General features: G+C 55.3%; 1 protein-coding gene across 4 annotated transcripts; it reads right to left on the bottom strand.

The window, feature by feature from the left end:
- Nucleotides 1-780: 780 nt before the first annotated feature.
- Nucleotides 781-27,028, bottom strand: KCNH6 (potassium voltage-gated channel subfamily H member 6). 4 transcript variants are annotated; one of them, XM_010380065.2, is made up of 15 exons: nucleotides 26,873-27,028; nucleotides 25,993-26,223; nucleotides 20,144-20,305; nucleotides 19,854-20,059; nucleotides 15,807-16,232; nucleotides 14,283-14,437; nucleotides 14,038-14,123; nucleotides 11,855-12,054; nucleotides 11,473-11,725; nucleotides 7,668-7,861; nucleotides 6,416-6,500; nucleotides 5,666-5,828; nucleotides 4,803-4,989; nucleotides 4,122-4,458; nucleotides 781-956 (listed from the first exon to the last, which is right to left on the bottom strand). In XM_010380065.2, exons 1-14 carry the CDS (start codon nucleotides 26,946-26,948, stop codon nucleotides 4,165-4,167), a joined length of 2,718 nt encoding a protein of 905 aa, XP_010378367.2. In that variant the 5' UTR covers nucleotides 26,949-27,028; the 3' UTR covers nucleotides 781-956; nucleotides 4,122-4,164. The 4 variants fall into 4 exon arrangements, with proteins under 4 accessions (XP_010378367.2, XP_010378368.2, XP_010378366.2 ...); XM_010380062.2 differs by lacking the exon at nucleotides 781-956 and adding an exon at nucleotides 5,958-6,065 and having other exon boundaries at nucleotides 3,799-4,458; nucleotides 14,038-14,437; nucleotides 26,873-26,997; XM_010380066.2 differs by lacking the exon at nucleotides 781-956 and having other exon boundaries at nucleotides 3,321-4,458; nucleotides 14,038-14,437; nucleotides 26,126-26,223; nucleotides 26,873-27,003.
- Between the last annotated feature and the right edge of the window lie 889 nt (nucleotides 27,029-27,917).

The following is a 27,917-nucleotide window of genomic DNA, read 5'->3' as shown; positions in this document are numbered from 1 at the left end:
ACCAGCTTGGCTCTGTTTTTGTCGGTTCCCATCCTGTACCCTCCCCGCCGTGGATCCCAACGCAAATGCTAATCCAGCCCCAAAGGTATCTGTGCCTGTGAGTTTGAAAGGGAGAAGGGCCAGAGACCAAGTGACACCTTTATAGAAATGGTTTCTAATTCTTAGCTTTCATCAAAATTGAAGGAGGTTTGTATTGAATTGTTGGATTATAACATTAAATACTTTTTTTTTTTTTAAAGACAGGGTCTTGCCCTGTCACCCAGGCTGGAGTGCACTGGTGTGATAAGGGCTCACTGTAGCCTCGACTGCCTAGACTCAAACGATTCCACTTTAGCCTCCAGAGCAGCTGAAACAACAGACGTTTGCCACCACACCTAGCTATTTTTAAATTATTTGTAGAGATGAGATCTCTCCATGTTGCCCAGGCTGATCTCGAACTTAGGCTCAAGCGAGCCTCCCACATTAGCATCCTGAAGTTCCGGGATTACAGGCTTGAGCCACCATTCTGGGCACTAAATATAATTTTTAGTGAAAATGATTTTTCCATCTCCCAGGTTTAAGTGATTCTCTTGCCTCAGCCTCCCGAGTAGCTGGGATTACAGGGGTGTACCACCACGGCCAGCTAATTTTTGTATTTTTAGTAGAGACAGGGTTTCACCATGTTGACCATGCTGGTGTCGAACTCCTGACCTCAAATGATCTGCCAACCTTGGCCTCCCAAAGTGTTGGGATTATAGGCGTGAGCCACCACATCTGACCAAGAAATCCCCCTCATTTTTAAATTTTATTTTATTTTTGAGACGGGGTCTCGCTGTGTCGCCCAGGCTGTAGTGCAGTGGCACTATCTCGGCTCACTGCAACCTCCGCCTTCAGGGTGCAAGTGATTCTCCTGCTTCAGCCTCCTGAGTAGCTGGGATCACAGGCGCCCGCCACCACGCCCAGCTAAAGGAAATCCCCTGTAAAGAGGAAAGTTTTAAAAAAAATTTAAAAAGGAAAGAAAAAGAAGTACAAAATTTGTGGTACCTTGTCTTATACTAATAAAAAATAATGATATTTAGCCACAGATAATAGGAACTAATGGGGGGAGGAAATTTTTTCTTTTATGACCTACATTTCCAATAAAATTTCAGTTTTTATTAGAAAATTGAATATAAATGTTGTTTTGAACAACTGTACTACTAATAGATGTAACCCTTAAAGCCTTATTAAGATTACAAAAATTAATTTTAAAATGTCAATTAATTTATACACATTTGTTTTGAGGCAGGGTCTTGCTCTGTTACCCAGGTGGTAGTGCAGTGGGGCAAACACTGCTTATTGCAGCCTTGACCTCCCGGGCTCAAGCAATCCTCCTACCTCCTTTTATTTTTTGTAGAGACAAGGTCTTGCTATATTGGCCAGGCTGGGTTCAACCGGTCCTCCCACCTCAGCCTCCCAAAGTGCTGGGATTATAGGCGTGAGCCACCCTGTGTTTTTTTTTAAGAGACTGAGTCTTGCTCTGTTACCCAGGTTGGAGTACAGTTGCATGAACATGGCTTACTGCAGTCTTGACCTCTTAGGTTCAAGTGACTCTCCCACCCAAGCCTCCCAGCAAGCCCTGTAGTACCTGGGACTACCGGTGCGCATCACAATGCTTGGCTAATTAAAAAAATTTTTTTTGTGGAGACTGGGTTGAGCTATGCTGCCCAGGCTTGTCTTGAATTCCTGGCCTCAAGCAATCCTTCAAAAGTGTTGGAATTATATGCATGAGTGAACCACTGCACCCGGCCTGTATACATATTTGTGTTGCAAACATATGATAGGGTGATCAATAGTAGGCTTTGAAGCATACCAATAAATTACATGTAGGATAAAACTATGGGAAGAATAGTGGGAATTATGAGAAAAGAAAAAAGAACAATGTTAAAGAAGGGTTTCTTGTGTTTTTAAGATGGATGGTGGTGGCTCTCAAATCACTGCTATTTGGGTAGGAATGGGTCAATACAAATGAAGGATGGAATTGTTTTATAAAGTGTCAATATTTACAAGACACTTGAGATTACATCTTTGCATTTATTTAAATGTATCATTGAAGTATTTTATAATATTTCAGATGTCAACTGAAAAATGCATGAGGGGGATATACATATTTGAAATTCTTTTACAGAACACTGGAACAAAGGACTGAAAAGCAATAACCAGGTAGTTCTTGGACAATGGTTAATTTGTCCTTTTCAGCAGTGGTTAATTGCACATGCTCTCAAAGCTAGACCATCTGGGTTGAAATTATGTCCTCCTTTTCCTATTGTGTTAGGCACGGGGATGATTTTTTTTTAATTTTCATTTTGAGACAGGGTCTTATTCCATTGCCCAGGCTGTGAGTGCAGTGATGCAATTACGGCTTACTGTAACCTTGGACTCCTGGCCTCAACCAGTCCTCCTGCCTCATCCTCATCCCAAAGCCCTGGGATTACAGGCATGAGCCACTATGCCTGGCCTCTTTTTTTATTATTATTTTTTAAACTGAGGTATAATTTACACATAGAAACACACTCTTTGGCAACCTGAACACACTCCTGTAACCAGCACCCAGATCAGGAAACAGAACAGTACCTGTACCTCAGAATTCCCCGTCATGCTTGGGTGTCTTAGTCTCTCTGCTACTGATCCCACATCTCTAAAATGGGGATAATAATATCAACCCCTTGGGGCTGTTTTGAGGATTAGATGAACAAGTATCTGCAGAGCTGTCAGCACAGTGCCTGGTACAGGGTGAGTGCTACCAAAGTGTTGGCTGTTGTCATGATCCCCTAGGGCCACCAAGCCAGCGCCTCTGCTTCCCTTCACCTCGGCCTAACATCCCCAGGTTCCAGGAGCTTCTGGGCCCAGCAGAACCACCTTCAGGTCTCCAATACACTAGATAGGGTGGAGGGTAAGTCTCCAGCTCCTTACAAGAAGGGTTTGGAGAAAGCCACGGCACAAAGACCTGATGACCTTCAGATAAGTGACACACCCAGCCCAACATGAAATGTGCACTTTATGGCCGGGCGCGGTGGCTCAAGCCTGTAATCCCAGCACTTTGGGAGGCCAAGACGGGCGGATCACGAGGTCAGGAGATCGAGACCATCCTGGCTAACACGGTGAAACCCCGTCTCTACTAAAAATACAAAAAACTAGCCGGGCGAGGTGGCGGCGCCTGTAGTCCCAGCTACTCGGGAGGCTGAGGCAGGAGAATGGCGTGAACCCGGGAGGCGGAGCTTGCAGTGAGCTGAGATCTGGCCACTGCACTCCAGCCTGGGTGACAGAGCGAGACTCTGTCTCAAAAAAAAAAAAAAAGAAAAGAAATGTGCACTTTATTAGCTGTGTGACACTCCACTGCCCTCAAGAGACCCAATGCCACAGAACCATCAGAAGCGAGGGCTGGAGGTCTGTCCTGACATGTCTACCACAGAAGACACCTCCATCTCCAGCCAGGTTGGAGTCTCATGGTAAGAGTGATCATGGTGACCAACCCTGGGCCTTGGTGCTGGGCCATGAGGTGCTGGAGGGTTCTGAGCTGGGAGGCTCAGAGCAAGGTACTCATGTAGATCAGAAACTTCTTTCTTCACTGCCCCCTCCATCCTGTAAGCTGCCTCCACACCTGAGACTCTCCCACCCTCCACCAGGCTTGCTGTTTAAATGGAGCCCTGGAGGAGGCTGGGAAAAGTCCTGAGCCTCTTCACCCACGCCATCCTGGGTCACCTGGATCAGCAGTTTGTAGCTACTTTAGGAGATTAGGAGAGGCCCATCTGGGAGGCTGTCCACCTCCCCAAGATCCTCTTTTTTTTTGAGACGGAGTCTCGCTCTGTCACCTAGGCTGGAGTGCAGTGGCGCAGTCTCGGCTCACTGCAACCTCCACCTCCCGGGTTCACACCATTCTCCTGCCTCAGCCTCCCCAGTAGCTGGGACTACAGGCACCTGCCGTCACATCTGGCTAATTTATTATTATTATTATTTTTAGTAGAGACAGGGTTTCACCGTGTTAGCCAGGATGGTCTTGATCTCCTGACCTCGTTATCCGCCTGCCTCAGCCTCCCAAAGTGCTGGGATTACAGGTGTGAGCCACTGCACCCGGCCACCTCCTCAAGACCCTTAACTCTCACCTTGCCCACCTTCAGTCCCCTCATGGTGTCTTTATCTTGGAGTTCAGTGGCCCCAACTTCCTGCAAATCCAGGATCTGAGCCATGTCTCTGGAAGTCCAGCTGCTTGGGAACAGAGCCAAGGTGTTCAGGGAGGGAGGAGAAGCAGGGACCACAGATGAGTCCCTGTACTTTCAGGGGATGCAGAGGTGAGGCCAGGGGTGCCCAGAGACCCTCAGGCTGTTCCTCTTCTGAGGATGGTGCCAGAGTTTTGTCCGTTGCCACAGCCAGGTGAGGCATCCTGGAGGAGGAGCTCCTGTGCTTTGGACTACAGTCGTCCAAGTCTCCATAGCTTGAGGTCTGGGAGGAGCAAGAAAGAGGGATGCACCCCAGGCCAGGCTACAGGTTAATCCACCCTGACTTCAGGGATGGGCTCAGGCAAAAATTATACCTGACCTTCCCACACCTCAGGGTCCTGCTGCCCTGGCCCCAGCTGCAGGCTCTGTAGTCACATTCTGGGCTTTGCCAGCACCTTGCCCAGGCTAACCCTATCATGACTCTGATCATAAAGGAGGTAAGCAGAAGCCCTGGCTGTTCTGGGGCCACAGAGGCTCTGGGCCTGATGCCACACTGTGACCAAGTCAGGCTAGGGAAGGCATGCAGCTGCTTCTAGGTAAGTCCCTGGGAATCCCCTCACCTCTTACCTGTGCAGGAGGCAGAAAGCCCTGGGGTAGCCTGGGCCCTGGACTCGTCATCTCCGAGGCTATAGGAAACAAGGCCAGGTCATTGGAGGCAGGGGCTTCCAGAATGTAGCTGGCTTGGCCCTGGGGCATGGGCTGCTGGAGGAGCTGCAATATGCGGCTGAGGTCTGAGGACACGCGGGACTCCAGCCTGCCAGACAGAACCCCACAGTCAGGGTCAGGGCTGGCAAGAGCAGTTCCTGAGGGCGGCTGTCAATCTTGTAGCCTGTGTGCTGTTCCTGCTAGGTGGGATGGCAGCCTGGGGCCTACCTGAAGCTATTTCCTTACTGGGATCCTCAGCCCCTGCCCAGATTGCCCCAGTACACCCCTAACTCTAACACCACCAGTGAGCAGGCACCAAGCAGACAACATTCAGTCCCCATTTGACTGAATGTTGACGTGGATGTTCTAACTATCCCCATTTCACAAAAGGGCAAACTAGCTTCAGAGCTGTTTAGTAACTTGCTCACACTCTTGCTGGTAGGGAACAGAGCCAGAATTTGAAGCTAGACTGCTCTGCCTCTAAGCCCTCACTCTGCCACCACAGCCCTGCCATCCATAGGACACACCCCCTTTCCATTTCCCAGGACCTGTGGAATTTGTTTTCTGCACATGCTTGTGCCCCTCCCCTGAGAAGCTCCCTTGGCATGTTCCAGAGTTCGCTAGGGGAAGTCGTCAGGGGAACTGTGCTTAGGGACAGGCATGGGTAGACCTGCAGCTAAATGGCCTGCCCCATTCTAAAACCCACCTGGCACCCTGTGATGTCTCTGAGTCACTAGGAGGGGCTACCCATGCCCAGCCCCCAGCCCTGGCCACAGCGCACTCACCTGTTCATCTGGGCCTGGAGCTGTTCTAGCCTGGAGCCCAGCTTCAGAGGCCAACAATCTGGGTCTCCCTGAGGGCTTGGGGGGCTGTGCCTTGGGGGCATTTTCTGCAGCAGCTCAGGCCAGAGGCCAGATGCATCTGAGATGCTCAGGGGAGGGGCTGCATCTGCAGGAGGGAAAGGGAAGTCTCAGATGGGCCTAGCTGGTTCCACAGGCCTGACCCTTCTCAGTAGAGCCCGTCCCCCACCCACTACCTGCCCTGGGGACACAGGGTATGAGGAGTGGCTCTCCTCACCTGGGTGCCCTGGAGCACAAGCTCCTGCCCCCATGGAGTTCTGGTTCCCAGGACCCAGGAGGTGGTAGCTCTTGGAGGGGAACTGGGGCCCCAGCTCATGGGGAGACCCTGGCAGGGTGAGGACTTTTAGCGCTGGTTTCACTGCCCAGGGAGCTGCAGCCGAGTGGCCCCCTGATGCCGTTGGTGTGGAACCTCAGGGGGATGGCTAGTCTCCATACACCCCTGCGGGTTGCCTTTGAACCACGGAGCCCTCACTCTGCCTCTGAGGACACAGGCCATCAGGGCTGGGAGACTGGGGAGGAAGCAGGGCAAAGGTTCCAGCTCTGGGTCTAGAGAGGGAGCCCCTCTCCACTCATGGAGGGGTTGGCGCTGGGGAGGCAGGATGGAGAGGACATTGGAGGGGCAGGATGCTGGGCAGGGGCTATGGGCTGGTGGGGGCGGGGGCTAGCTTTGCTCACCTGACTGGTTGTCATTGAGAAAGAAACCTTGGTGGTCTTGGCTGCCAGGAGCCTGTCGGGGGGATGAGTGGAGACCACCGGCTGCCTTGTGGGAAACAAGAGGGTGAAGTAACAGGAACCAAAACTGGGATGGGGCCTCTTTGTTCTTCCCTGCCCTCACCCCACGGTGCTGTCACAACTAGGTGAAAGAGTGACAAGCAGCTGGGCATAGCAACGATGCCCTGGGTGGCTTCCTGCAGATGGCCCAGGCCGCAGAGACCACACCCCTCCTGTCCTGGTGCCCAGCTGCTAGGCATTCTGGCTGCCTGATGGCTGGGGCCCCAAGGCAGAGTCCTTACCAGGTGTTCCCTGTGCAGATTGTGGGGGTGGGGGGAGGGGAGATACTGAGGAAGGGGAGAGGGGATGGTGTGGGGAGGGCTGTCCACAGCCAGAAAGCCCACCTAGCTCCATGCTCAGGAAACTGGGCACAGAGCCCACGCCAGCAGAGTCCTCCCCTGAGGTGGAGGAGCAGGGGCACCAGGGGAGAAGCAGCCCGGGCTCCATGTTTCCTGGCCAGGTACACACTGCCTTCTTCCCATTAGTTCCCTCCTCCGTGATACCCCGCTCTGGGCATTCCCAGGTCGGTCCTGGCTGTCTCACTCCTTGGCAAGCTTGATCTCCACATGGCTTCTCCTTTATACCTTTGTGACTTTGGCTATTTAACTTTGTGGCTCTTTATTTTTCTTGAGTTGTCAAAATCTCCTCTACTGAGGGATAAGCGTGAGAAGAGAGACAGCTTTGTCACCTCTTGGCAGCCCCTGTGCCTGGCACTGTGAGCCCTCTGGACGGGAGGCACCCTCCTTTTCAGCTTGGTGTGGTGTGGTGGGAATGCCTGGGCTTTGGAGTCAGACAAATTAAATTCACATTTTGGCTCTACCATTTCCTAGCTGAATGGCTTTGGCCAATTTATTTATTGTCTCTAATCTTCAGTTTCCTCATCTGGAAAATAGGGATAGTAATACCATTTGCAAGGAGATCATGTAAAAGAAGCCCCACCCTTAACACATAGTCAGTGCTTAATAAATAGTAGCTATCCTCATACTTAGCATGACGCCAGCCATGGTAGGCACAGAAGAAATTATGGCAAAGGTTGCAGGATGGGGTTGAAAGGAAGGGCGTTGGTTAGATGGGTGCCCTCAGGCCAGGCAGGCCCAGTCCTCAGCAGGCTGCCTGGGCATTTCTACCCACCCTGGCCCACCTGGCCCTGACTCACGTCCCGCAGGTTGAAGGTGACCTCCAGCTTACTCCAGAAGCTGTCCGCAAAGGCCGGGTACATGTCCAGCACCTCCAGGAGGTCTGCCCGCTGGATCTTGTGCAGGTCGCAATAGGTCAGAGCCCGCACGTCTGCACTGGACTTGCCTGGCCGGGCATGGAGGCTGACGGGCTCCCCAAAGATGTCATTCTTCCCTGCCAGCCAGAGGGGTAGGAGTTTCTTCAGGGTCTGGCTCCATGCTCCCTTATGAGGGTCCTTTGACCATGACCTCCCCCAACTTCAGACATCCTTCTAGGCTGGGGCCTGCTGCCCAGGATCGAGCCCTGCCAGTGATCCATGGCTGGATGTGCTGGCTGTGGGTGGCGGGGTGGTGGTGGTGGGGTGGCTGTTCTCTTCTCGTGCCCTTTGAGCCGCACAGGCTCCTCTTACTGTCTCCCCAGGCCCTTCAGAACCACCCTCCATCAGAATCTCCCTCCTGTAGCCCACACTCTTTGGCACAGTGGGCAGGAAGGGACCCTAAAGGCTCAATGTCTGTCTCAACGTCTTCCTGCTGCTTGTCCTGCCGGTGCTGTGGAGCAGGGTGCAAGGAACCCAGGGCCAGAGCACCTAACTCCGCCAGGGCAGGGCCAGAGGCTTCTCTTTGTCTTCCCACTCCTGATTGTGGGGCCAGGTAACCAGCATGGCCCTGGTGGAGGAAGCCTGGGGAAGTTACTCCCCCTGTCTGGACCCCAGAGTCTTCATCTCTAAAATGGGTAAAACCTGATCTGCCTTGCCGACCCCACTGGACTGTTCAGGGAAGCAGATGAGGTGATGCTTGAGAAAGTGACTCAAAAAGCAACAGGCGGCTGGGCACAGTGGCTCACACCTGTAACCCCAGCACTTTGGGAGGCTGAGGCTGGTGGATTATTTGAGGTCAGTAGTTCGAGACCAGTCTGGCCAACATGGTGAAAACTCATCTCTACTAAAAACAACAACAACAACAAAAACAAAAATTAGCAGGGCATGGTGGCCTGTAATCCCAGCTACTCGGGAAGCTGAGGCAGAAGAATTGCTTGAACCTGGGAGGCGGAGTTTGCTGGGAGCTGAGATTGCACCACTGTACTCCAGCCTGGGCGACAGAGTGAGACTATATCTAAAAAGCAAACAAAAAACAAAACAAAACAAAACGCAAGAGGCACCTGACTAGGTCCATGCAAGGCAAGGCAGAAGGATGTCCCAGGGTAGACATGGGTGATGCTCAGGTATGTGGCAAGGGTACTGGGCCCTCCTGGTGCCAGGGGCTGTGCTGGCCAAAGGATATAAATATAAGATGTTGTGCCACCCACAAGGACCCCCTCAAATCCCTGCAAGATAGGTACATAAGCAGCCAACAAGTTTACAGCTTGATCTGTAGAGCCCTAGAAACAGGAAGAACCAAGGGGCCATGGAGGAAGGAGGAGCTCCTCCTGCCATGGGTGGCGGGAGCAGAGAGGAGGGAGCTTACAGAGGAAGAGAAATGGGGGTTGTGTGTTGAGAAACAAGGACTGGCCCGCATGATAAAGGCAATCAGGGCAGAAGAAACGGCATGGGATCAGCACTGCACTGTCAGGGCTCAGGGGTGGAGAGCCCCGCACGGGGGTGCCACGGAGCATGACTGCTTTGATTCCCACTCCCCCAGAAAGTCCAGCACCCTCAGCCTGGTGACACTGTGAAAGTGGCTCTAACAGTTTAGCACAGAGGGATGGGGGGAGGCTGGGACATGTCCCCACAGGAGAACAGGATCAAAGGGCATTCACAGAAGAGAGGGCTGAGGCCTGGAGAGGGAAGGGGCTCGCTAGGGCCACACATGAAACCCTGAAGCTTGAAATCTGGGCAACATTATTATGTGATGGTTTTCCAGTAGATGAAAGATTCTGATCTAATATCTCTTTCTACTCAGGACAAAATGAGAGGTTTCATGTCTCTGACTGAGACTTAAATTGGATTAACTTCTTAATTATTAATAATAATTATCATCCCTCCCGTGTGATGGCACTTTTTTTTTTTCCCCGAGACGGAGTCTTGCTCTGTCACCCTGTCTGGAGTGCAGTGGCGTGATCTTGGCTCACTGCAATCTCCACCTCCTGGGTTCAAGCAATTCTCTGCCTCAGCCTCCCAAGTAGCTGGGACTACAGGTACCCGCCACCACACCGGGCTAAATTTTTGTATTTCTATTAGAGACGGGGTTTCACCATCTTGGCCAGGCTAGTCTTGAACTCCTGACCTTGTGATCCACCCACCTCGGCCTCCCAAAGTGCTGGGATTTCAGGCGTGAGCCACCATGCCCCCGGCCATAGATGGCACATCTAAGGTAGGCTATGAGTGAGGGAAGGTCTCATACAGAAACCTATGCCTAAGCCCAGCCTTGGAGGACAACTGGGATCCGCCGGACTGGCACAGGGTAGGGCGCTCCAGGCAGAGTGGCAGCACATGCAAGGGCACAGATTTAGAGAACTCTAAGTAGTTTGACTGGAGCATGAAGTACCAGGGGGAGGGTGGTAGGACAGGGTGGTCGGATCGGGATAACTGGGGATGCCACGCATGGACCATGGGGAGCCGTGGAGAGATCTTGAGCAGAAGAGACAGATGTACAGATGTCTATTTCAGGTCACTGGCAGAAGGTAGAAGACAGGCATAGGATTAAACCAGCCATAGGGCCATGGGAAAGGAGTTCCCAACACCTTTCCAGGAAGGACCCAAAGAGGGCTGGATCCAGGCAGGGACAGGGAGAGATGTATGAGATGGGGAGGTATGGACAAGTCTGGCTGGTGGACAGTGGGCAGGAATGAAGTAGGATGCCCCCTTGCCTGACTGTGGCATGGGCAATGGGCAGATGCTTCACAGTGATGGGATGCTAAAGCAGCTGGTTTTGAGGAAAGGTGATGATTTCAGGTTGGGATACACTGAGTTTGATCTGCTCATAGAATATTAAGGTGGCCATGCCCAGGAAGAAATGGAATATTCTGGTCTAAGGAGACAGCGGGGCGAGGACAGAGCTCTGGGGATCCTTGTGGCACAAGTGAAGGCTGAGGCCATGGGAGCAAGGAGGAGGCCCAGGGGAGGGTGTCAGGTGAGGAGAGGAGAGCAGATCACCAGCAGGCCAGAGGAAGCAGAGGGGGAAGGGAGCCTGAGGGGTACCTGTCCAGAGGGGCTGGAGGATAGCCAGGTCATGGGGACCAAAGGAGGGCGAGCCTGAAGTTGGGGTGGAGGTGAAGTCATGGGGCAGGCAAGGAAGATGAGAATCGAGGAGAGGACCCTGTGATGCTCAGAGAGGTAAAGTGACTTGCCCAAGGTCACACAGCAGGCATGTGGCAGAGGAGGCTGCTTGTGACCTGTCTGTCCCCCTTGCCCAGTGCTCATACCCTTCCTCCAAAGTATCTGGCTATCCCTGTGTCTGCACTGAATGAGACTGGGGTCCCCAGCCAGGGAATCCCCCTCCACCCAGAGAGACCGTTGGCCTTTCTCCCTGAACTCCCCAAGAGTGCAAAAAGGTAGGAAGACCTGCCTGGGTTTCTGAGTCAGCCCTGGAATCCCTGCCTGGCCACAGACTAGCATGATCTCCCTCAGCTTCAACTTCTCTCTCAGGAAAATGGGACCTCTGGCAGAGGGTTGTTTTAAGGATTCAGGAAGCTAGGTATATATCTCTCCCGGGCACATGCTGTGCACGTGGCTGGCCAGTGGAAGTAAAATCCTCATCAGGAAGAGGGTGACCCGGGCAGGGCATCTTCAATCCCGCCCCCTTCCATCCAATTCCCAACACAGGTCTGGTCCACTCCGCCTGACCCACCTAGGATGGCCACTACCACGTCGTCGCGCAGGATCTCGATGGAGCCTCGGGAGATGAAGTAGAGCGTGGAGAGCACGTCGCCGAGGTGTACCAGCGTGTCCCCAGGTGGCGCGTGCGTGGTCTTGAACTTGACAGCTAGCGCGCGCAGGCAGCCCTTGCTGGCGCCGCTGAAAGCCGGGCAGTGCTGCAGCAGCGCGCGGTGCAGGTGCAGGCAGATGTCAGCCTGCAGGCACTCGGGGAAGCCCTTCAGCACCTGCAAGAAGGCGGGCGGCCAAGTTCAGCGGGGTGGGGCTGGGGGAGAGGGTGGGGAGGGCTCTGGGGACGCCCCGCCCCCGCAGGATCTTGGCCTCCCCCGGGCATTGGCCAGAGTGGCAGGGCTCACCGCGTTCATGTCAATGCCATTGGTGTAGGACCAGGCATGCTGGAAGTACTCCTCCAGGCGCTGGCGCAACGGGTTGGGGATCTGGTGGAAGCGGATGAACTCCTTGACGCGCAGCATCTGCGTGTGGTAGCGCGCAGTGCCAGAGTACAGGCGCTGGATGATCGCGGACACGTTCCCGAAGATGCTGGCGTACATCAGGGCTGGGGGTGGGGCGGGGAGGGGCGTGAGCTCCTCCGCAGCCCCACTGGGCCTGGGCTTACCCGGGCCTTTCTCTTTCCAGCAGCCCCCTGGTGAGGGATCACTCTGTCCAGGGAGAAGTCAGGAGTGACCAGGGCAGAGCCAGGGCACATGGGGAACAAAGGCTCCTGGGCTTCTTGCCCTCCTCCCTATGCCCTGTGCCTCTTGGCATCTTACTGGGCCCAGCGGTCAAATACCCGAGAAGAAAGAAGGAAGGCAATGGATTTTTAAAGTTCAGATCTGTTTTCTCCTTTAAGTTGTAAAAATACAATGAAAAGAAAACTCTCCGCCGGGTGTGGTAGCTCAGGCCTATAATCCCAGCACTTTGGGAGGCTGAGGTGGGCAGATCACCTGAGGTCAGGAGTTCGAGACCAACCCGGACAACATGGTGAAACCCTGTCTCTACCAAAAAAATACAAAAATTATCCGGGCGTGGTGGTGCCTGCCTGTAATCCCAGCTACTCGGGAGGCTGAGGCATGAGAATCGCTTGAACCCAGGAGGCAGAGGTTGCAGTGAGCCAAGACTGTGCCACTGAGCTCCAGCCTGGGCAACAGAATGAGACTGTCTCAAAAACAACAACAACAACAACAAAAAAGAGCAATCTCAATATCTTGTTTTCACCCATTTTCTTCTCTTGTTTTTGTTTTTTTTTTTGGGCTTTCACATCTCTAAATACTCTGAACATGACAACTCAATCTATGTGTAAAATTCCATGCTGCCTCTTGTGTTCCTAAACCAGGTATCTTGGGAGGCAGGCAGCTGGGAGCAGGGATAGAGAGCAGCACAGCCTTGGAGCCGAACCCCTGGGCTGGGATCGGGTCACTCGGACATTTCCTAGCTGTGCACCCTCTGGCAATTTAGCACTATCTGGGTTCTTTCTTTGTAAACTGGGCTCAGAAGGGAATGAAATGTGGGCTTTTGTAAAGGGTTTAAAAGAGTGTCTGGCAGAGCTGGCTTCACGTGTGCAACCCGTGTGGACACATGGGGCCGCATGCTAAGAGGCCTGCATTTGGTTTAATACTCTGCTGTCACTGTCGAAAAATTCTTTTTTTTTTTTTTTTGAGACGGAGTCTTGCTCTGTCGCCCAGGGGAGTGCAGTGGCGCCATCTCAGCTCACTGCAAGCTCTGCCTCCCGGGTTCAAGCGATTCTCCTGCCTCAGCCTCCTGAGTAGCTAGGATTACAGGCGCACGCCACCATGCTGGCTAATGTTTGTATTTTTAGTAGAGATGGGGTTTCACCATATTGGTCAGGCTGGTCTCAAACTCCTGACCTCATAATCTGCCCACCTCAGCCTCCCAAAGTGCTGGGATTATAAGCATGAGCCACTGCACCCGGCGAAAAATTCTTAATAATTTTTTTTTCTTTTTTGAGATGGAGTCTCACTCTGTCACCTAAGCTGAAGTCAAGTGGCACGATCTTGGCTGACTACAACCTCTGCCTCCCAGGTTCAAGCGATTCTCCTGCCTCAGTCTCCTGAGTAGCTGGGATTATAGGCATGTGCCACCACACCTGGCTAATTTTTTGTATTTTTAGTAGAGATGGAGTTTACCATGTTGGCCAGGCTGGTCTTGAACCCTTGACCTCGGGTGATCCACCTGCCTTGGTGTCCCAGAGTGCTGGGATTACCAGACTTGAGCCACCACACCTGGCCGATTCTTAATAATTTTTAAACAAGGGTCCCAACATTTTCATTTTGCTCTGGGCCCTGCAAATTATGTAGCCTGTCTTGGTGCCTGGCAGATAGCATAGACTGTGTGGGTGTTACATTTTGTGTACAATTGGTGCACACGCCAGCAAAAATTCATTGTGCTGCACACTTAGGATCAGTGTACTGCATGAATTATTGCTATGTGTTATGTTCTATCTCAGTACAAAACTACAAATAAAATTTCACAGGTAAAGACCAGAGCATGAAGTTAGGCCATGGCATGAGGTCTCACTCACAGCCAATGAGCATGACGCAGATGGAGAAGACCTTCTCGGAGTTGGTATTGGGTGAGACATTGCCGAAGCCCACGCTGGTAAGGCTGCTGAAGGTGAAGTAGAGGGCTGTGACATACTTGTCCTGCACCGAGGGGCCCGAGGCTGGGTCGCTGCCGTTATAGCGCTTGCCAAGCTGCACACCCAGGCTGTCCAGCCAGCCGATCTTGTGTTCCAGGTAGGGCCGCTCCACATTGCCGATGGCGTACCAGATGCAGGCCAGCCAGTGTGCAATGAGCGCAAAGGTGCACATGAGCAAGAAGAGCACAGCTGCCCCGTACTCAGAGTAGCGGTCCAACTTCCGTGCCACGCGCACCAGCCGCAGCAGCCGTGCTGTCTTCAATAGCCCGATCAGGGTTGTGGTCTGGAGGGGTAAGGAAATGGTAACAGGGCTGGGGTCAGCCCTTGGATGGGTGCACTGAGGCCTGCTTTTGTTCACTCATGCATACAACCACATAGTCATTCAACAAACCTTTATGAAGAACCTGCTCCGGGCCACACACTTGGCAGTGTGGCACAGTATGGGACATTAAGGATCTCAGCCTAAAGCTCAAAATAGTGTTCTGGTTGCTAGGACAGAAGTCCAGTGGGAGCACAGAGGAAGAGGAGGTCAAGTCTGCAGAGGCAGGTCAGGGGAAGCTTCATGGATGAGGTGACGCATGAGGTGAGCCTGGAGAGAGGAGGCTAGGGCTCCAGGCAGACGGGAGGGAGAGGGAAAGGGCACTCCTGGCTCAGGGAGCAGCATGAGCAGTGGCACTGAGGTGTGAAGTGCATGGCCCACATGGGAAACCTAGTGTGGCACTGCAGCCTGGTGCGCATGTGGAACATGGAGGAGCAGCGAGAGCCGTGCCCGGGAAGGGCAGGGCGGGCAGGGGCTGCTCCCTGTGGGCTTCAGGGAACATCACCAGCTTGGCTTCTATTCTGTAGGCCTTGGGGAGCCACTGAAAATTCTGAGGACCCTGTACATCCCAGAAGGTGGAATACAGGGTCAAGTAAGCGATCTGAAACTTGCTGTGGCAGCTGTGTGGAGGGGCGGGAGGCTGGCAAGTTTGGTGATGGGACACGGATGAGTACAAAGGCCACTCAGTGTCCAGGTGGGGGCAGCGGGGTAGGAGGGTGGATTTGCTGTGTCTCAGGGGGGCTTGGAGCAGAGGAGCCCTGATGGACACCCCCTGCTGGACAGGCTGGGGTGAGGAGGGGGTACTGGAACACAGAAGGCAGAGTCGATTTCAGTGAAAAGCTGATCCTGAGGAGAGCGGGCAAGAGGAGACCGTGGGACTGGAAGCTATGAGAAAGGCATGTAGATGCCTTCATGTCACCTATGGGGAGCCGGGTGGGCATAGTGGAGGGCTAGGGGGCGAGGTGGGACCCAGGGTGCACTGGGGAGTGGCCTGGGGATCCCTTTCTCCCTCCAGGGTAAGTGCAGTTTGGAAGTGAGCATGAGGGGCCAGGACCACATGAGTGCCCATCCTGGAATGGGCAGCCTGCTCCTCTTACCAGGGCCTACTCGGAGAGGGGGCAGAGGGGCAGAGGCCTGGGGGTGCAGCCTCGGCAGGTCCTTTTCCAGGGCTGGGAGGTGACAGATGTTCGGGGCCTCCTCTCCACCTCCACATGCTTTAGCAAAGGTGCCCAGTGCCAGGTTTTCTCTGCACCTAGTGCTGTGCAGCAGGGAGGGCTTGAGGCCAGCGTGCAGAGGACAGCCATGGCTGCTGGCCTGGAGAGGGTCTGCTCACCTCATCGGAGCCAGTGCGGAAGATCAGGAGGTCAAAAGGGATGGCGGCCACCATGTCGATGAGGAACCAGCCCTTGAAGTAGTGGACAGCAATGCGGCGGGGGTGGCTGACCACCTCATCATTGGTGTTGACGTAGGTGGTGCGGAAGTTGATGACGATGTCCACGACAAACATGATGTCCACGATGAGATCCACCACAGTGAGGGGACTGCAGGTATATCCACAGGCCCCACGCCGCGATTCGTCCTGGTCACTGAGCAGGAAGGCAGCTGAATAGGGTGTGAAGACGGCCGTGTAGATGACCAGCAGCAGGATGAGCCAGTCCCACACGGCCTTGAAGGGGCTGTAATGCAGGATGGTCCAGCGGTGGATACGCGGCGCCTGCAGCTTGTACTCGGGCAGCACATCTGCGCCCAGGGACAGGACCTGGGGGTGGGGCCGAGGGTGGTTAGGTGGGGGACAGCCACAGCTGGTGAGACCAGCCTAGAGGGCTGAGGCCTGGGGAAGGTGTAGTGGGAGAGGATGGATGACCATGGCTCTGGTGGGCAGAGGGGATGAGGGAGAGACAGGGTGGGGGATGTCTGAGAAGGCAAGTTCCTAAGGGGACAGATGCCTCGGGAGGAAATGCAGAGAAAGGAGTTGGGATGCAAGAGGAGGGGTATGGCTCTGCCCCATAGCAACTCCAGGTTTGATGCTCACAAGCTGCCTTGGAAACATCCTGGAGTGGGTGGAGCCAGGGCAGGGGAGGGCCAGGCCCATGGTCATCTGTGGGCCCATTCCACACAAGAGCCCACTGAAGGGGTAACTGGTGGGCTGATCCTCTCTGGTGGGCTTGGGAGGCCCCTTGTGGTCAGGGTTCCTGATGGGAACAGGTCACTCCTAGAAGAGCGTCTTCCTTTCTGAGGGCCCTGGGGAGGCTAGACCAGTGAGTGCCCTCTCTGGGACCAGCTCAGAGCCTCCCATGGAAATAGTCCATGGGGTAGGGATACAGCCAACCTGGACCCTCAACAGGTCCTGGGCACCAAGGAAAACTGACTCCTCCCCACACATGTCCAAGAGTTTGGAACATCACCTTCTGCAGAGACTTCCCTTCTCCCTTCTCCCCTCCTGCCCCCACCTCCAAGACTGTGATCAACCCAGGATTTCTAGGCCCAGCTGCCCAATACGAGAGGCAGCCAGGGCATTAGGAAGGGCATGGGTACTGAAGCCAGGCCTCCCCGGTTGAATCCCAGGTGTGACATGTGCTACAGGTGAGCCTTGGGCAAGTTTCGTAACCTCTGTGAGCCTCAGTTCCCTCATCTGCAAAATGGAATCACAAAGGACAACAAAAGCCACGGCTAGTGAGGAAATGAGTGAGATGCATCTGTTCTCATGTAGTTAGTGAGATCCATCTATTCTCACGGAGATGGCACGCGCTGCTCTACACAGTAATTCCTCGTCCACCCTCCTCCTCCCTCATCCTCATCAGACACTGCTCCAGACAAGGATGGAGCCGGAGGGGTGTTCCATGGACCTCCTCTCCCACCAGATGAGGTCTAGTGGATGGTTCGGGTTTAGGAAAATTTGCAATGTAAGGTTTGACCTTGCAAACAAAATCAATTAGGAGGTGGGATCACAATAAGGCAGATCCATTTGGTTTCAACCAGAGGGTCCCTATCTGACATCCAAACTCTTGAGCGCGGCTACCATGTCCCCACCCTGCAGTGACCTGCTCAGCCTTGAGGCCTCACTTCGTACTTCCCCAGGAAGCCCCCTCGGAATCCACATAGACTTGGGCTCTTTTTTTATTTTCTCCCTGTCCCTGTATCTACCCAGCTACATGGTGATGCTCCACGGAGTCATGGGCTCACTGAGTTTGGCTCCCTTACCGGTCCTCTCCTCCCTGTGTGCCCAGCTCTTGGTCCACATGAGCTCTCAACTGCAGGTCCCTGAATGAGCACCGGAAACTGGGGCTCCCTGATCAGGAGCAGCTGCCATCACACCCTGGGTATCAGAGGCCGCTAGGACCCTGTCAGGGCGAAACAAGGCCCTTCCCTAGGCCTGCCTGGGTGGGGAGTGGGAGGGAGACAGAAGGAATGGTGGGTGGTGGTTTAAAGTAGGCTGAGAGGAGAGTTCCTCAGCTCCTCAGGGCCCCCAGACAGGGAGACCCCCAAAATCTCCCACTGCCTCCAAAGCCAGCTTGAGGGCCCTTTGTGGCAAAGCCCACCCTGCCCAGTGTCCCCCAGAGGTGCAAGGCCCTCAGGATACCCAGGCTCTGGTGTGAGGCCACAGCTGTCGAAGCTCTTCAAGTTCTGGTTGAGGCCGATGTGACTTCCCTGATCTGGGTCCTCGCCTGCCCTTTCCCCTGAGATCTGTCAGGCACCTCCCTGGACCTAGGACCCACATGGAGCGGGGGAGTGATGCCAAGAGGGGCCAAGCTGAGGAACAAACAGGGGCAGGCAGATTGGGCAGGTGCCGGGACTATGGGCCCAGCCAGGCCTGGCTGTCTTCACCAACCACTTTCCAGTCTAACAGCCCCCACCATGGCAGCCAGCAACAGTGGCATCAACCTAAGATGCCCTGGGGTAAGCAGCTGGGGGGCTTCCCAGGGTCAGGCCTTTGGGCCACTCTGCCTGACCTCACAGGGCACAGTCCTGCAGCCTGGCGTCCTGCCCTCCTCAGGATCCTTGAGCTCAGTGAGGTGCTGAGTGGTCTTCCCCACACCTGGTTCCAGGAGCAACTATGCTTCAGGTGAAAACAGGCAGGGGGGAAAAGAGCTGCCTCCAGCCCCAACACAGGGACAGCTGGGAAAGGAAAGCTGGGAGCAGGCCCCTCCGGGCTCTGCATTGTTCAGCCTTGGCCTGGACCCCTGGCTATGGCTTATTGCTTTGTCTCCTGGGGCCAGAACTACTCAATGTCAAATGGGTCCGCAGAGACCATTTAGTCAATGTCTCTCCTGCACATGAAAGCCCTGAGGCCTAGAAAGGGGGCTGGTAGGCTGGGCGCGGTGGCTCACGCCTGTAATCCCAGCACTTTGGGAGGCCAAGGAGGGCGGATCACGAGGTCAGGAGATGGAGACCATCCCATCCTGGCTCACACAGTGAAACCCCGTCTCTACTAAAAATACAAAAAACTAGCCGGGTGTGATGGCGGGCGCCTGTAGTCCCAGCTACTCGGGAGGCTGAGGCAGGAGAATGGAGTGAACCCGGGAGGTGGAGCTTGCAGTGAGCCGAGATCGCGCCACTGCACTCCAGCCTGTGCGACAGAGGGAGACTCCGTCTCAAAAAAAAAAAAAAGGGGGGGCTGGTAGTTTCCCTGGCCAAGATCACACAGGAAGTCAGTGCCAGGACTGTGGTCACTGAAGCCTCCAGCAGAGCTCCTTGCATTTCCCTCTGGAATGGTCAGGACTTCCAGCCTCATGAAAAGGGACAGCAGAGTGAGTTGGAGCAGAGGACCCACGGAAGCCTGCCTTGGGGTGGCCAAGGAGGAGCTGCAGGGGTCCTTCAGGGCCTAGGCCCCAGGAAACTGATTAAAGATAGCTAGAGGTGCCAGCCCTGCCCTGCCCCACCCTGCCTGGCATGCAGGAGGATGCTGTGTTCACACTGGAAGGAAGTAGGGAGGGTGGCTTTTGTCTCAAAGGCAAGGGGATGGCACAAAGCTGGGACCCTCCCATGCCAGCTCTCCTCTCAGTTTGGCCCTGGTATGTCTCCTCTCTGTCTTTCCTTCCCTGTGACAGGCTGAGCCTTGGGCAGGCCCCCATGGTGGCCTGCATGTCCACTTGCTGCCCTGGCTTCTCCAGGCCTAGGAGTCAGCATTGTTCACAGGCCCTGCTGACCCCAGCCTCCTCTGGCTCCAGGAGCTGGGCACAACGGCTGTGACCTCAGGGCAAGCCTGTAGGTCTTTAGGTCTCAAACAGGACAGGACACCTGGGGCTCAAACCAGATATTAGAGGTGGACAGGCAGGATCTCTTTACCGGCCAAGGCCCCAGAAGGGCCTGGGCCCAGAGCCTGGGAGAGGACCCTGGAGGCCTGGCACAGCTCCTCACACCCTGCTCTGCAGGCCCGCACCTGGGTGACCTTCTCAGTGACGTTCTGTGTCCGCTCCACCACCTTATGGGGCGCAATGATCTCAATCTCCGTGGTGGAGCTGGAGCGGTGCTTCTCCAAGTTGAACTCCACGAAGTTGAGTGTGAACTGCGGGATCTGGCTGATGGTCCTGTACTTGCCCCTGCCCGTGCCTGGCCCTGGTCCGCCCGGCCTGCCGTGAGAGCCCTCTGAAACCAGGGCCAGAAGTCAGAGCAGCCAGGGCCAGGGGACCCTCATGCGTCCCTCCCACCGCCACCCTCACCCTGCCTCACCGGAGCCCAGGAAGCTCTGGGACAATAGGCGCTGGGACAAGCTGCGGCTGCTGCGCTTGGCCAGGAGCTGGGCCAGGTCCTCGAAGTTGAGGATGAACATGATGACAGCACCGTCCTCATTCTTCACGGGCACCACGTCCACCAGGCAGCGGAAGCTAGAGGCTGCAAACACCATTGGGGGGATGGGAGGTGGGCCCTGAAGTGGTCCCCTCCTGCAGTGATCTGGCTAGGGAAGGGGCTGAGTGAAGGTCAAGTGAAGGGCAGCCACTGGGGTGAAGAGGCCTGGACAGTGACCAGAGCTACTGGGCAGAGGGTGGGTGAGGCTGCGCAGCTGGTGCTCCACCCACAGGGCAGAGGTGGGGAGAGCGGCTAAGCTGCTCATTAGGAGATAAGGTAACATCAGATCAGGCCCAAGTCCACGCTTGGCCATCAGCTCAGAGCTTAACCTCAAGGTCTGCTTCTGCTGTAATTAAAGCTGAGCAGATGGGGGTGGATTAAGTGGGGAGGTGAGGCTGAGCATTCTACCCCATGGAGTTGGGTTGGCCCTGGGCTCTCTTCCCATATTCCCATCCTGCAAAGATGCCCTGCTCCTGTGATGCAGGGAGGAATTCGTTGTTGAAAGTACACTAAGTGCTGGGCATGGGGCCAGCTGGAATATTTGGCCTTAGGAGGTCCTTGAGGGGCAGGCATGGACCCCCATTCTGCAGAAGAGAGCCTGTGGTTCTCAGAAACTGACTTTCATGGGCTGGGAGGGAGCATGGAGAGAGGATCCCTGGTTTTGCAGGACGCAATAGCTTGGAAAAGGGAAGGAACTTGTTTGGGAGGAGGGTGCTGGGGCCAGAACCAGGCTGCTGCTCTGGGCCTAGGAGGAGTGTGAGGTCCCAAGGCAGGGCTGGGCCCAGGGAGCAGGCAGAGCAGTGGCCTCGGCACCAGAGAGGGAGGAGGATGTCCATGTGGGGGCAAGGCAGGCCCCTCCGGCCACCTTTCCCATCATCTTGGGCAACCCACACCCAGCATCTGGCTGCCCTGTGCCTCTCAGGCCATAGACTCTGCCCCTCCAGGGTCTCGCTGCAGCCCCCTTCGGTGGGTGGAACAATACCAGTTAAAATGTCCCATACCTGGCCAGGCGCGGTGGCTCATGCCTGTAATCCCAGCACTTTGGGAGGCTGAGGCAGGCGAATCACTTGAGGCCAGGAATTCAAGACCAGCCTGACCAACATGGTGAAACCCCATCTGTACTAAAAATACAAAAATTAGCCGGGCATGGTGGTATGGGCCTATATTCCCAGCTACTCGGGAGGCTGAGGCAGGAGAATCGCTTGAACCCAGGAGGCTGAGGTTGCAGTGAGCCAAGATCATGCCACTGCACTCCAGCCTGGGTGACAGAGGGAGACTCCGTCTTAAATAAATAAACAAATAAACAAAATACCTCATACACAAGAGCCCCAAGCCGGGCACCCCATGAGCACCCTCTCCATGGGAGTCCTATGTCCCTCAACTCAAACTGTTGGCAGGTGTCAGGCCCAAAGGGCAGGATCCTCATGGGGCAGGGGCCTCAGGTGACCATGCAAGTGAGAAGGCAGAGCTGCACTCCCTGAGGGCAGGTTAGGCTCTGCTTCACCTGTCCCAGGTGTTGTTTGTTGACTGAGTGGATGGAAGCCTATGTGTGGGGGACGCAGGCCGGACGCTGGCAGGAGTATCACTGCTGTGGAACTCACTGGAATGACTCTCCACCAGACTCCTTGTTTCGTCCTCAGCCCCTCCTCACAGCCATCTGAGCTGGGGTGCAGCTAAGCCACCCCATCCTCCCTCTTGCTTTCCTCCCCGGGGAGTAGGAATCTCCCATATCGGATTTCTGGACTCCCAGGCACCAGGCGGCCATCTACCATCTGCTGCCTGGGCCCAGGGGAGACATACACACCGGGGAGAGGTGCCTGCCTGCTTCACCCACTCCTGGGCGCACAGACTCCCAGGCCCAAGCCCGTCACTCTAGTCAGCCTGGGGCATGGCGACACTTGGACGCTGAAACCTGGATAGGGAGCCTCCTTGGCCAGTGGCCTGGTACACTGCTCCTAAGACCAGATTATATTGTCAATCTTTCTGGCACTGCAGAGATCTGGACTGGCAGGGGGCGGGGAGAGGGCAGAGCTGGGCAGAGGGGCAGAGGGCCTCCAGGCTCTCTCAGCTGCTGGGGACCGCCAACGCAGTCTTGGAGTGGCTGCACCCAGCAACTGATGTTACTGGAAAATTGATGCAATTGGAAAATTGCGGCTGGGAATGGACCAAAGACCAGCCCGTTATAGCAGTGAGGGCTGGGGCTGGGGTGGGGTGTCGGTGCATGGTACCCCATGCCCCGCCCCCATACCTGCGGGCTGTAGGGCAGGCAGACAGGAGGCTAGGAGGATTTCGAAGAGTGCAGAGCATTCATTCTTCGAATGCCCCAGGCTGTCCTTGCTTACCTGTGGTTCAGAGCCCCTACACAATAAAAGCCCACATCTAGGTGACCAAAAGTGGGTAAGTATAACATCTCAGGTTATGCCCAGGAGTGGCAGTGTTCACATGCCCTCGCCGGGGCCCTGGAGGAGGAACCACAGTCTCTGCCCGCTTTTTCCTTTCAGGAGCTCCTCCCAGCACCCACCTCTCTGACCAAGGGCAGCAGGTTTGTCTGCCCCCTGGGAATTCCCATTCTTTCTTATCTGCTAGGTTCTTACTTTTCTTAGCAAAGGCACCCCACTTCTCTCCCTTGGGACACTCCACTTCTCTGTGTTCTTCTCTCCCTCTTGAATGTGCTCCTTCCTTCAGTTTCCCAGCACTCACAGCCTCCTTGTTGTCTTCACCTCTATCTCCTGATGCATACCCCATCCAGCACTGTGGTGAGCCCTCAGGGAGAGGCTGGTGCTACAAAAAGCTGCCACTGAGAGAGTGGCCACTGCATGCCACCTCCTGGCTTGGTCCTCCTGGCATTCATGGGTGTGCATATGGTAAACATGGGGGGAGGGTGGGGGCAGACAGCAGCCCCTTGTCCCATCCTCCTCATCAAGAGCTGAGGACTGGAGAAGTCCCAGGACTCCTCTGTCCTGGCTTGGGGATTAGGGGACTCTCTGGTTTGGGATCCTCAGAGAAGAGGACCCGGGAAAGGCAGGCTGGGGTGAGCTCTCAGGCAGGTGCCAGTGCAGGGCAGGCATGGGTGACAGTGGGGGAATCTGAGTGCTCTCCTTTCTTCCCTCCAAACTCTCACCGGTTCTAGTCCTGCCACATCCCCATTCCTCCTTATCTGTTAGGTTCTCACCACTCCTAGCAAAGGCAAATAGAGGAAGAGCCAGTTTCCCAGGGGTCTCTGAGCTGTCTCCTGTGGTATTTTTGCCAAGTGCCCTGGCCTTTTTGGGCCCAGCTGTCTGTAGCTGCACAACGTGGAGCTATGTGAACACAAACCCTCCACTTTGACTTCGAGAATTTTCAGTGGATTACCCCTTTAGAGGAAAAGAGGATTATGTATAAATCAGCTAGAGATCTGCTCAGGACCCCTTCCCACCTCCCTGGAGTTGGGGGTTGGGGGGGAAGGGAGGTACTGTCGGGGGAGGAAAGAAATCACCATTAGGGTGCCCCTCAGCAGGACTGTAAGATGTACGTGAATATAGTAAAAAAAAGGATCATGTGCCAGCCTGGGCAACATAGTGAGACCTCCATCCCTACAAAAAATTAAAAAATTAGCTGGGTGTGATGGTGCACACCTGTAGTCTCAGCTACTCGGGAAACTGAGATGGGAGGCTGCAGTGAGCTATGTTCTTGCCAGCCTGGGTGACAGAGTAAGACCCTGTTTCAAAAAAAAAAAAAAAAAAAAAGGATTATATGCGGTTTGTGGTCAGAGTGGACCTTAAGGTGAACATCAGTTATCTGAGCACAACATCCTTCCCTTGGTGTAATGCAGGCCGGGAAGCTCATTTTTCTGGGTTTCAGGACAATTTCAGGAAGGTTCAGGTAATCAAAGACTTGGGCAATAAGATAGGGAAGGGCCGAAGGTGGGATGGGAGTAGATTGGGACTTATGGGGCACAAGATATGTGGGTAATTTCCCATTTTCACTGAGGGTCTGCCCCCAAGACAAGGTTCCTAGGTTCCCTTCTGAGACCTGAGGACTCCCACAGGATTCTGATCTGAGTCCTGATCTTGGGGCCAAGGCCAGGCTTTGACTTCTGCCCTCTGTCCAGACACCTGCAGGGTGCTGAGGGGACCCCAAGAGCCATCACCTGACATCCCTAGGAGTCTGGGATCAGGTATAGCTCTAGTGTCAAGGAGAGGAAAAGAAAGGACCTGCTGTACCTCGCCCCCCATTTCCTGCTGTCCCATCCTATTCCCCAGGACCCTTCTCACTCCCCTGACTGCCACCTCCTCTCTGCAATGATGTGAGGAGGTGAGGTCACAGCTTTTAAAAATATTCTGACTTCATTAACCCTGTGAGTACTGCCACACTAAGCTAGATTCTTCCCAGTCCCCTCCTGGCTGCCCCTGCCTGCTGTACTTCCCGCTGCCACTTACTCAAGTGGCAGCAGCAGGAACAACCAGGACCTACCCGAGAAGCTGTAACTCTGAGAAGCCTGCAAACACACACATACACAGCTATGCACTTGCAAGCACACACACACACAGAGGCACACACATGCTCATGTTTCACACACTCCAGGCCCCTGAAACCCGGGCTCTCAGCACTCCTTAGTCCCGATCCGGAGACATCCATTCTTTATCTGCACTCAGGTGGCCTCATGCCTGCCTTCCCTGGGGACTTCTCTCTCCTGAGCACTTCCTTCCCCAGAAATCCTGCCTCTAAACACAAAGACACCTGGGGTCCTTTCTTTCCTCTTGGGATTACTCAAAAGAAATCTCTGAGGGAGGAATCCAGAGACTTGGGTTCCAGTCCCAGGTTGGACTCTAGCAGTGGGATCTTGGGCAAATCCTTCCACATCTATGAAATGAAGGGATTTGCCTAAGCCAGTGGTTCCTAAAGTAGGCAGGACATCAGAACCACCAGGGAGATATTTCCGAATATACCCACTTGGCCTCATCTCACACCTTCTGAGTCAGCCTCTCTCTAGAGAAAGCGTGTTTTGGGAAACATGCTCTGGGTAATTCTGATGCAGAACCAGGTTGGGGGCCATTGATTCAAGAGATTTCCAAGGACATTCAGGCTCTTTTCCTCATTCCCACCCATCCTGTCCTGTGAGGACCCTGCGGTCCTGGGGAGTGGGGGAGGATTTCCAAGGGCTGCTGAGCTCTGTCTTCAGTCCCTGACCTATGCTTCTGCTCTGCTTGCAGTGTGCTCCGGCTGGCAGTAACAACCCAAACGCCATCTGAATGAGCCTCCTGGTCAGGGAAAACTCCAGACCCTGTCTCCCCAAAGAGCTAAGCCTGGATGAGGGAGGCCCACCCCACTTTCCCAGCCAAAAGCTGCCATGCCTTGCCTGGCCACAGAGGCCTTGTGGAGGTGACTCCTCTAATCCCTGGAGCAGACGGAGAGGAAGGAAGGTTAATTTCCATCCCAGCTGCCTGACAGCTGGGGCTGACAGTGACAGAGTGGAGAGCCAGGAAACCAGGGACACGGGGGAGGGATGGCAGAGCGGGAGGCCCTGCCCCAGGCCAGGACCAGTGGGTGGCCCAGCCTGATCCCTAGCTCCTGCAAAGGACCTCAGAAGGTGTCATATTCAATGCCTGTGGAGGAACCAAGGCCCCTACAAGAAACAGGGTTTGTTCAGGCCCTTTGGACCCTGGGTCAGTGCCTTCTCCAAGGCCACCCTGGCTGGACAAGACAGAGGGCCAAGCCTGCCCTGCAAAGCCTCTGGCCTGAGTGTGCCTCACCATCCTTGCGGTAGTAGAGGATGTCCACCTTGCACTCCTCAGCCCCCAGCAGGGCCTGCGCTAGGCGAGACACGGCGCTGCTTGGTGTGTTGGGGCCTGTGAGGAAGTCGCAGGTGCAGGGTTGCTGCATCACCTCCACTCGGGAGTAGCCGAAGAGTTCACAGAAGCCATCGTTGCAGTAAATGATGGCGCAGTTCTCCATCTGAGCATTGGCGATCAGGAACTTCCGACCTGGGGTGGGAGGTGGGAGGCAAAAAGTCCATGGGAGCCAGGATCTGGAGGCAGGGAGGGAAAGATCATAAGGACTCTTGCGGGGAGTAAGGGGAATTTAGGCAGAGGAGCAGGGCAGTGATCAGAACGAGGGAGGGAGTCAGGCCTGGGGATTGTGGGAAGACTAGGGCAGTGAGGGTCATGAGGTGGAAGGAAGGCCCAAGGCCTCCTGGAAACAGGAAAAGTGGCGGAAAGGGAGGCAGGCATGTGACCAGATGGGGGTCTGGCCTGGGAAAGCTCCTGGGAAGACCAGCTCCAGGATATGAAAAGGAAGGAAAGGAAGGACTCAGGGAAGCCTCTGGAGGACGCGGGTGCGGGGGCGGGCAGTGGCTGGAAGGGGAGGTTCGGACTTGGGGCACCAAGGAAACAGCTAGGGGTGGGGAGAGAAGGGCTGCACCCTGCTCCTTGTGTTCCAGAAAAGAGGACAGCATTTAAGGCGAGCGGGTCCCGCTGGAGGAGAAGGTGTTAGGGACATCAAAGGAAGGATTTTGCATTCAGCACCCAGCACTCACCACCTTGCCCGGTTAGAAGTTAGTAAAGAGGTCCGGCCGCCGCTTTCACGGAACCAGCACTCCAGATCGTCCCCCCGCCCCAACATACACACACTCACTTTGGCCCTCGAACTTGCGGATGATGGTGTCCAGGTAAGTGTTCTGGGGAGCGACGTGGCCCCTACGGACCGGCATCTTTCGGCGGCGGCCCCTGCCCGGAGCCACAGGCGTCCCCGGCTCCCGGCGTCTCTATCTGTCCTCGGGCTCAGCAGCGTCCGGCTCCGGTGGGCGCCGCCCCCGGGCTCCACGCCCCGCCCGCCAGCCTGGGTCTGCCCTCCCCTGCCCTTCCCTCCCCACTCCTGCCCCACCTCTCCTTTCCTTTCCTGCTCTCCCCTGCCCTCCGCTCGCCTCCCTGACCCGCGCCCTCCTCGCCTCCTCTCCTCTGAGACGGCCCGGGAGCTGTCCTCGCCTTGGTGCTGAAAGAAGCCGCGCGCCGGCGGCGGAGAGGGGGCCGCTGGGCGGGGCAGTTTCTCTGGGACCCGACGGGGCTGGGGCGGGGCCTTGCATCCTACGGGACGGGGCGGGGCAGGGCTGAGGTCCCGGCCCTGGAATAGGGCAGGTGTTCTCTGGGGAGCTGCTTCTGTTCATGTCCCAAGGGCCAATGGCCTCAGCACCTCTCGGATCCCCTCCCAGTACCAAAGGGAGTCTCCCCTCCCAGTGCAGGGAGTCTCCCAGGCAGGAGGGGGGCTACAGAAGGGGTTGTTAGGGGCTTCAGGTGGTCTTTGGCTAGAGGCTTTCTTCCGGGTCTGTCCACTGGGTCCGACCCTGGCAATGATACCATTAGGCCTCCAGCCTGCTCTTACAGCAAGTGACCTCCAGCTCAGCTGAGACCTAGGTCCCATGCAGAGCTCCTGTTGCCAAGCCCAGCCAGGGCCTGGTCCTGGGAGGAGGGGATAGGAGTACACATGAAGATATGCAAGAAATATGCAATAAAGGCCAGGCGCAGTGGCTCATGCCTGTAATCCCAGCACCTTGGGAGGTAGAGACGGGAGGATTACCTGAGGTCAGGAGTTTGAGACCAGCCTGGTCAACATGGCAAAGCCTGTCTATTGAAAATACAAAAATTATCTGAGTGTGGTCGTGCCATCCTGTAATCCCAGCTAC

This window comes from Rhinopithecus roxellana, chromosome 19 (genome assembly GCF_007565055.1).
Source record: "Rhinopithecus roxellana isolate Shanxi Qingling chromosome 19, ASM756505v1, whole genome shotgun sequence".
Taxonomy (NCBI): Eukaryota; Metazoa; Chordata; class Mammalia; order Primates; family Cercopithecidae; genus Rhinopithecus; species Rhinopithecus roxellana.
Note: the sequence above shows the minus strand (reverse complement) of the source record. Positions and strands in the feature narration are given on the sequence as shown.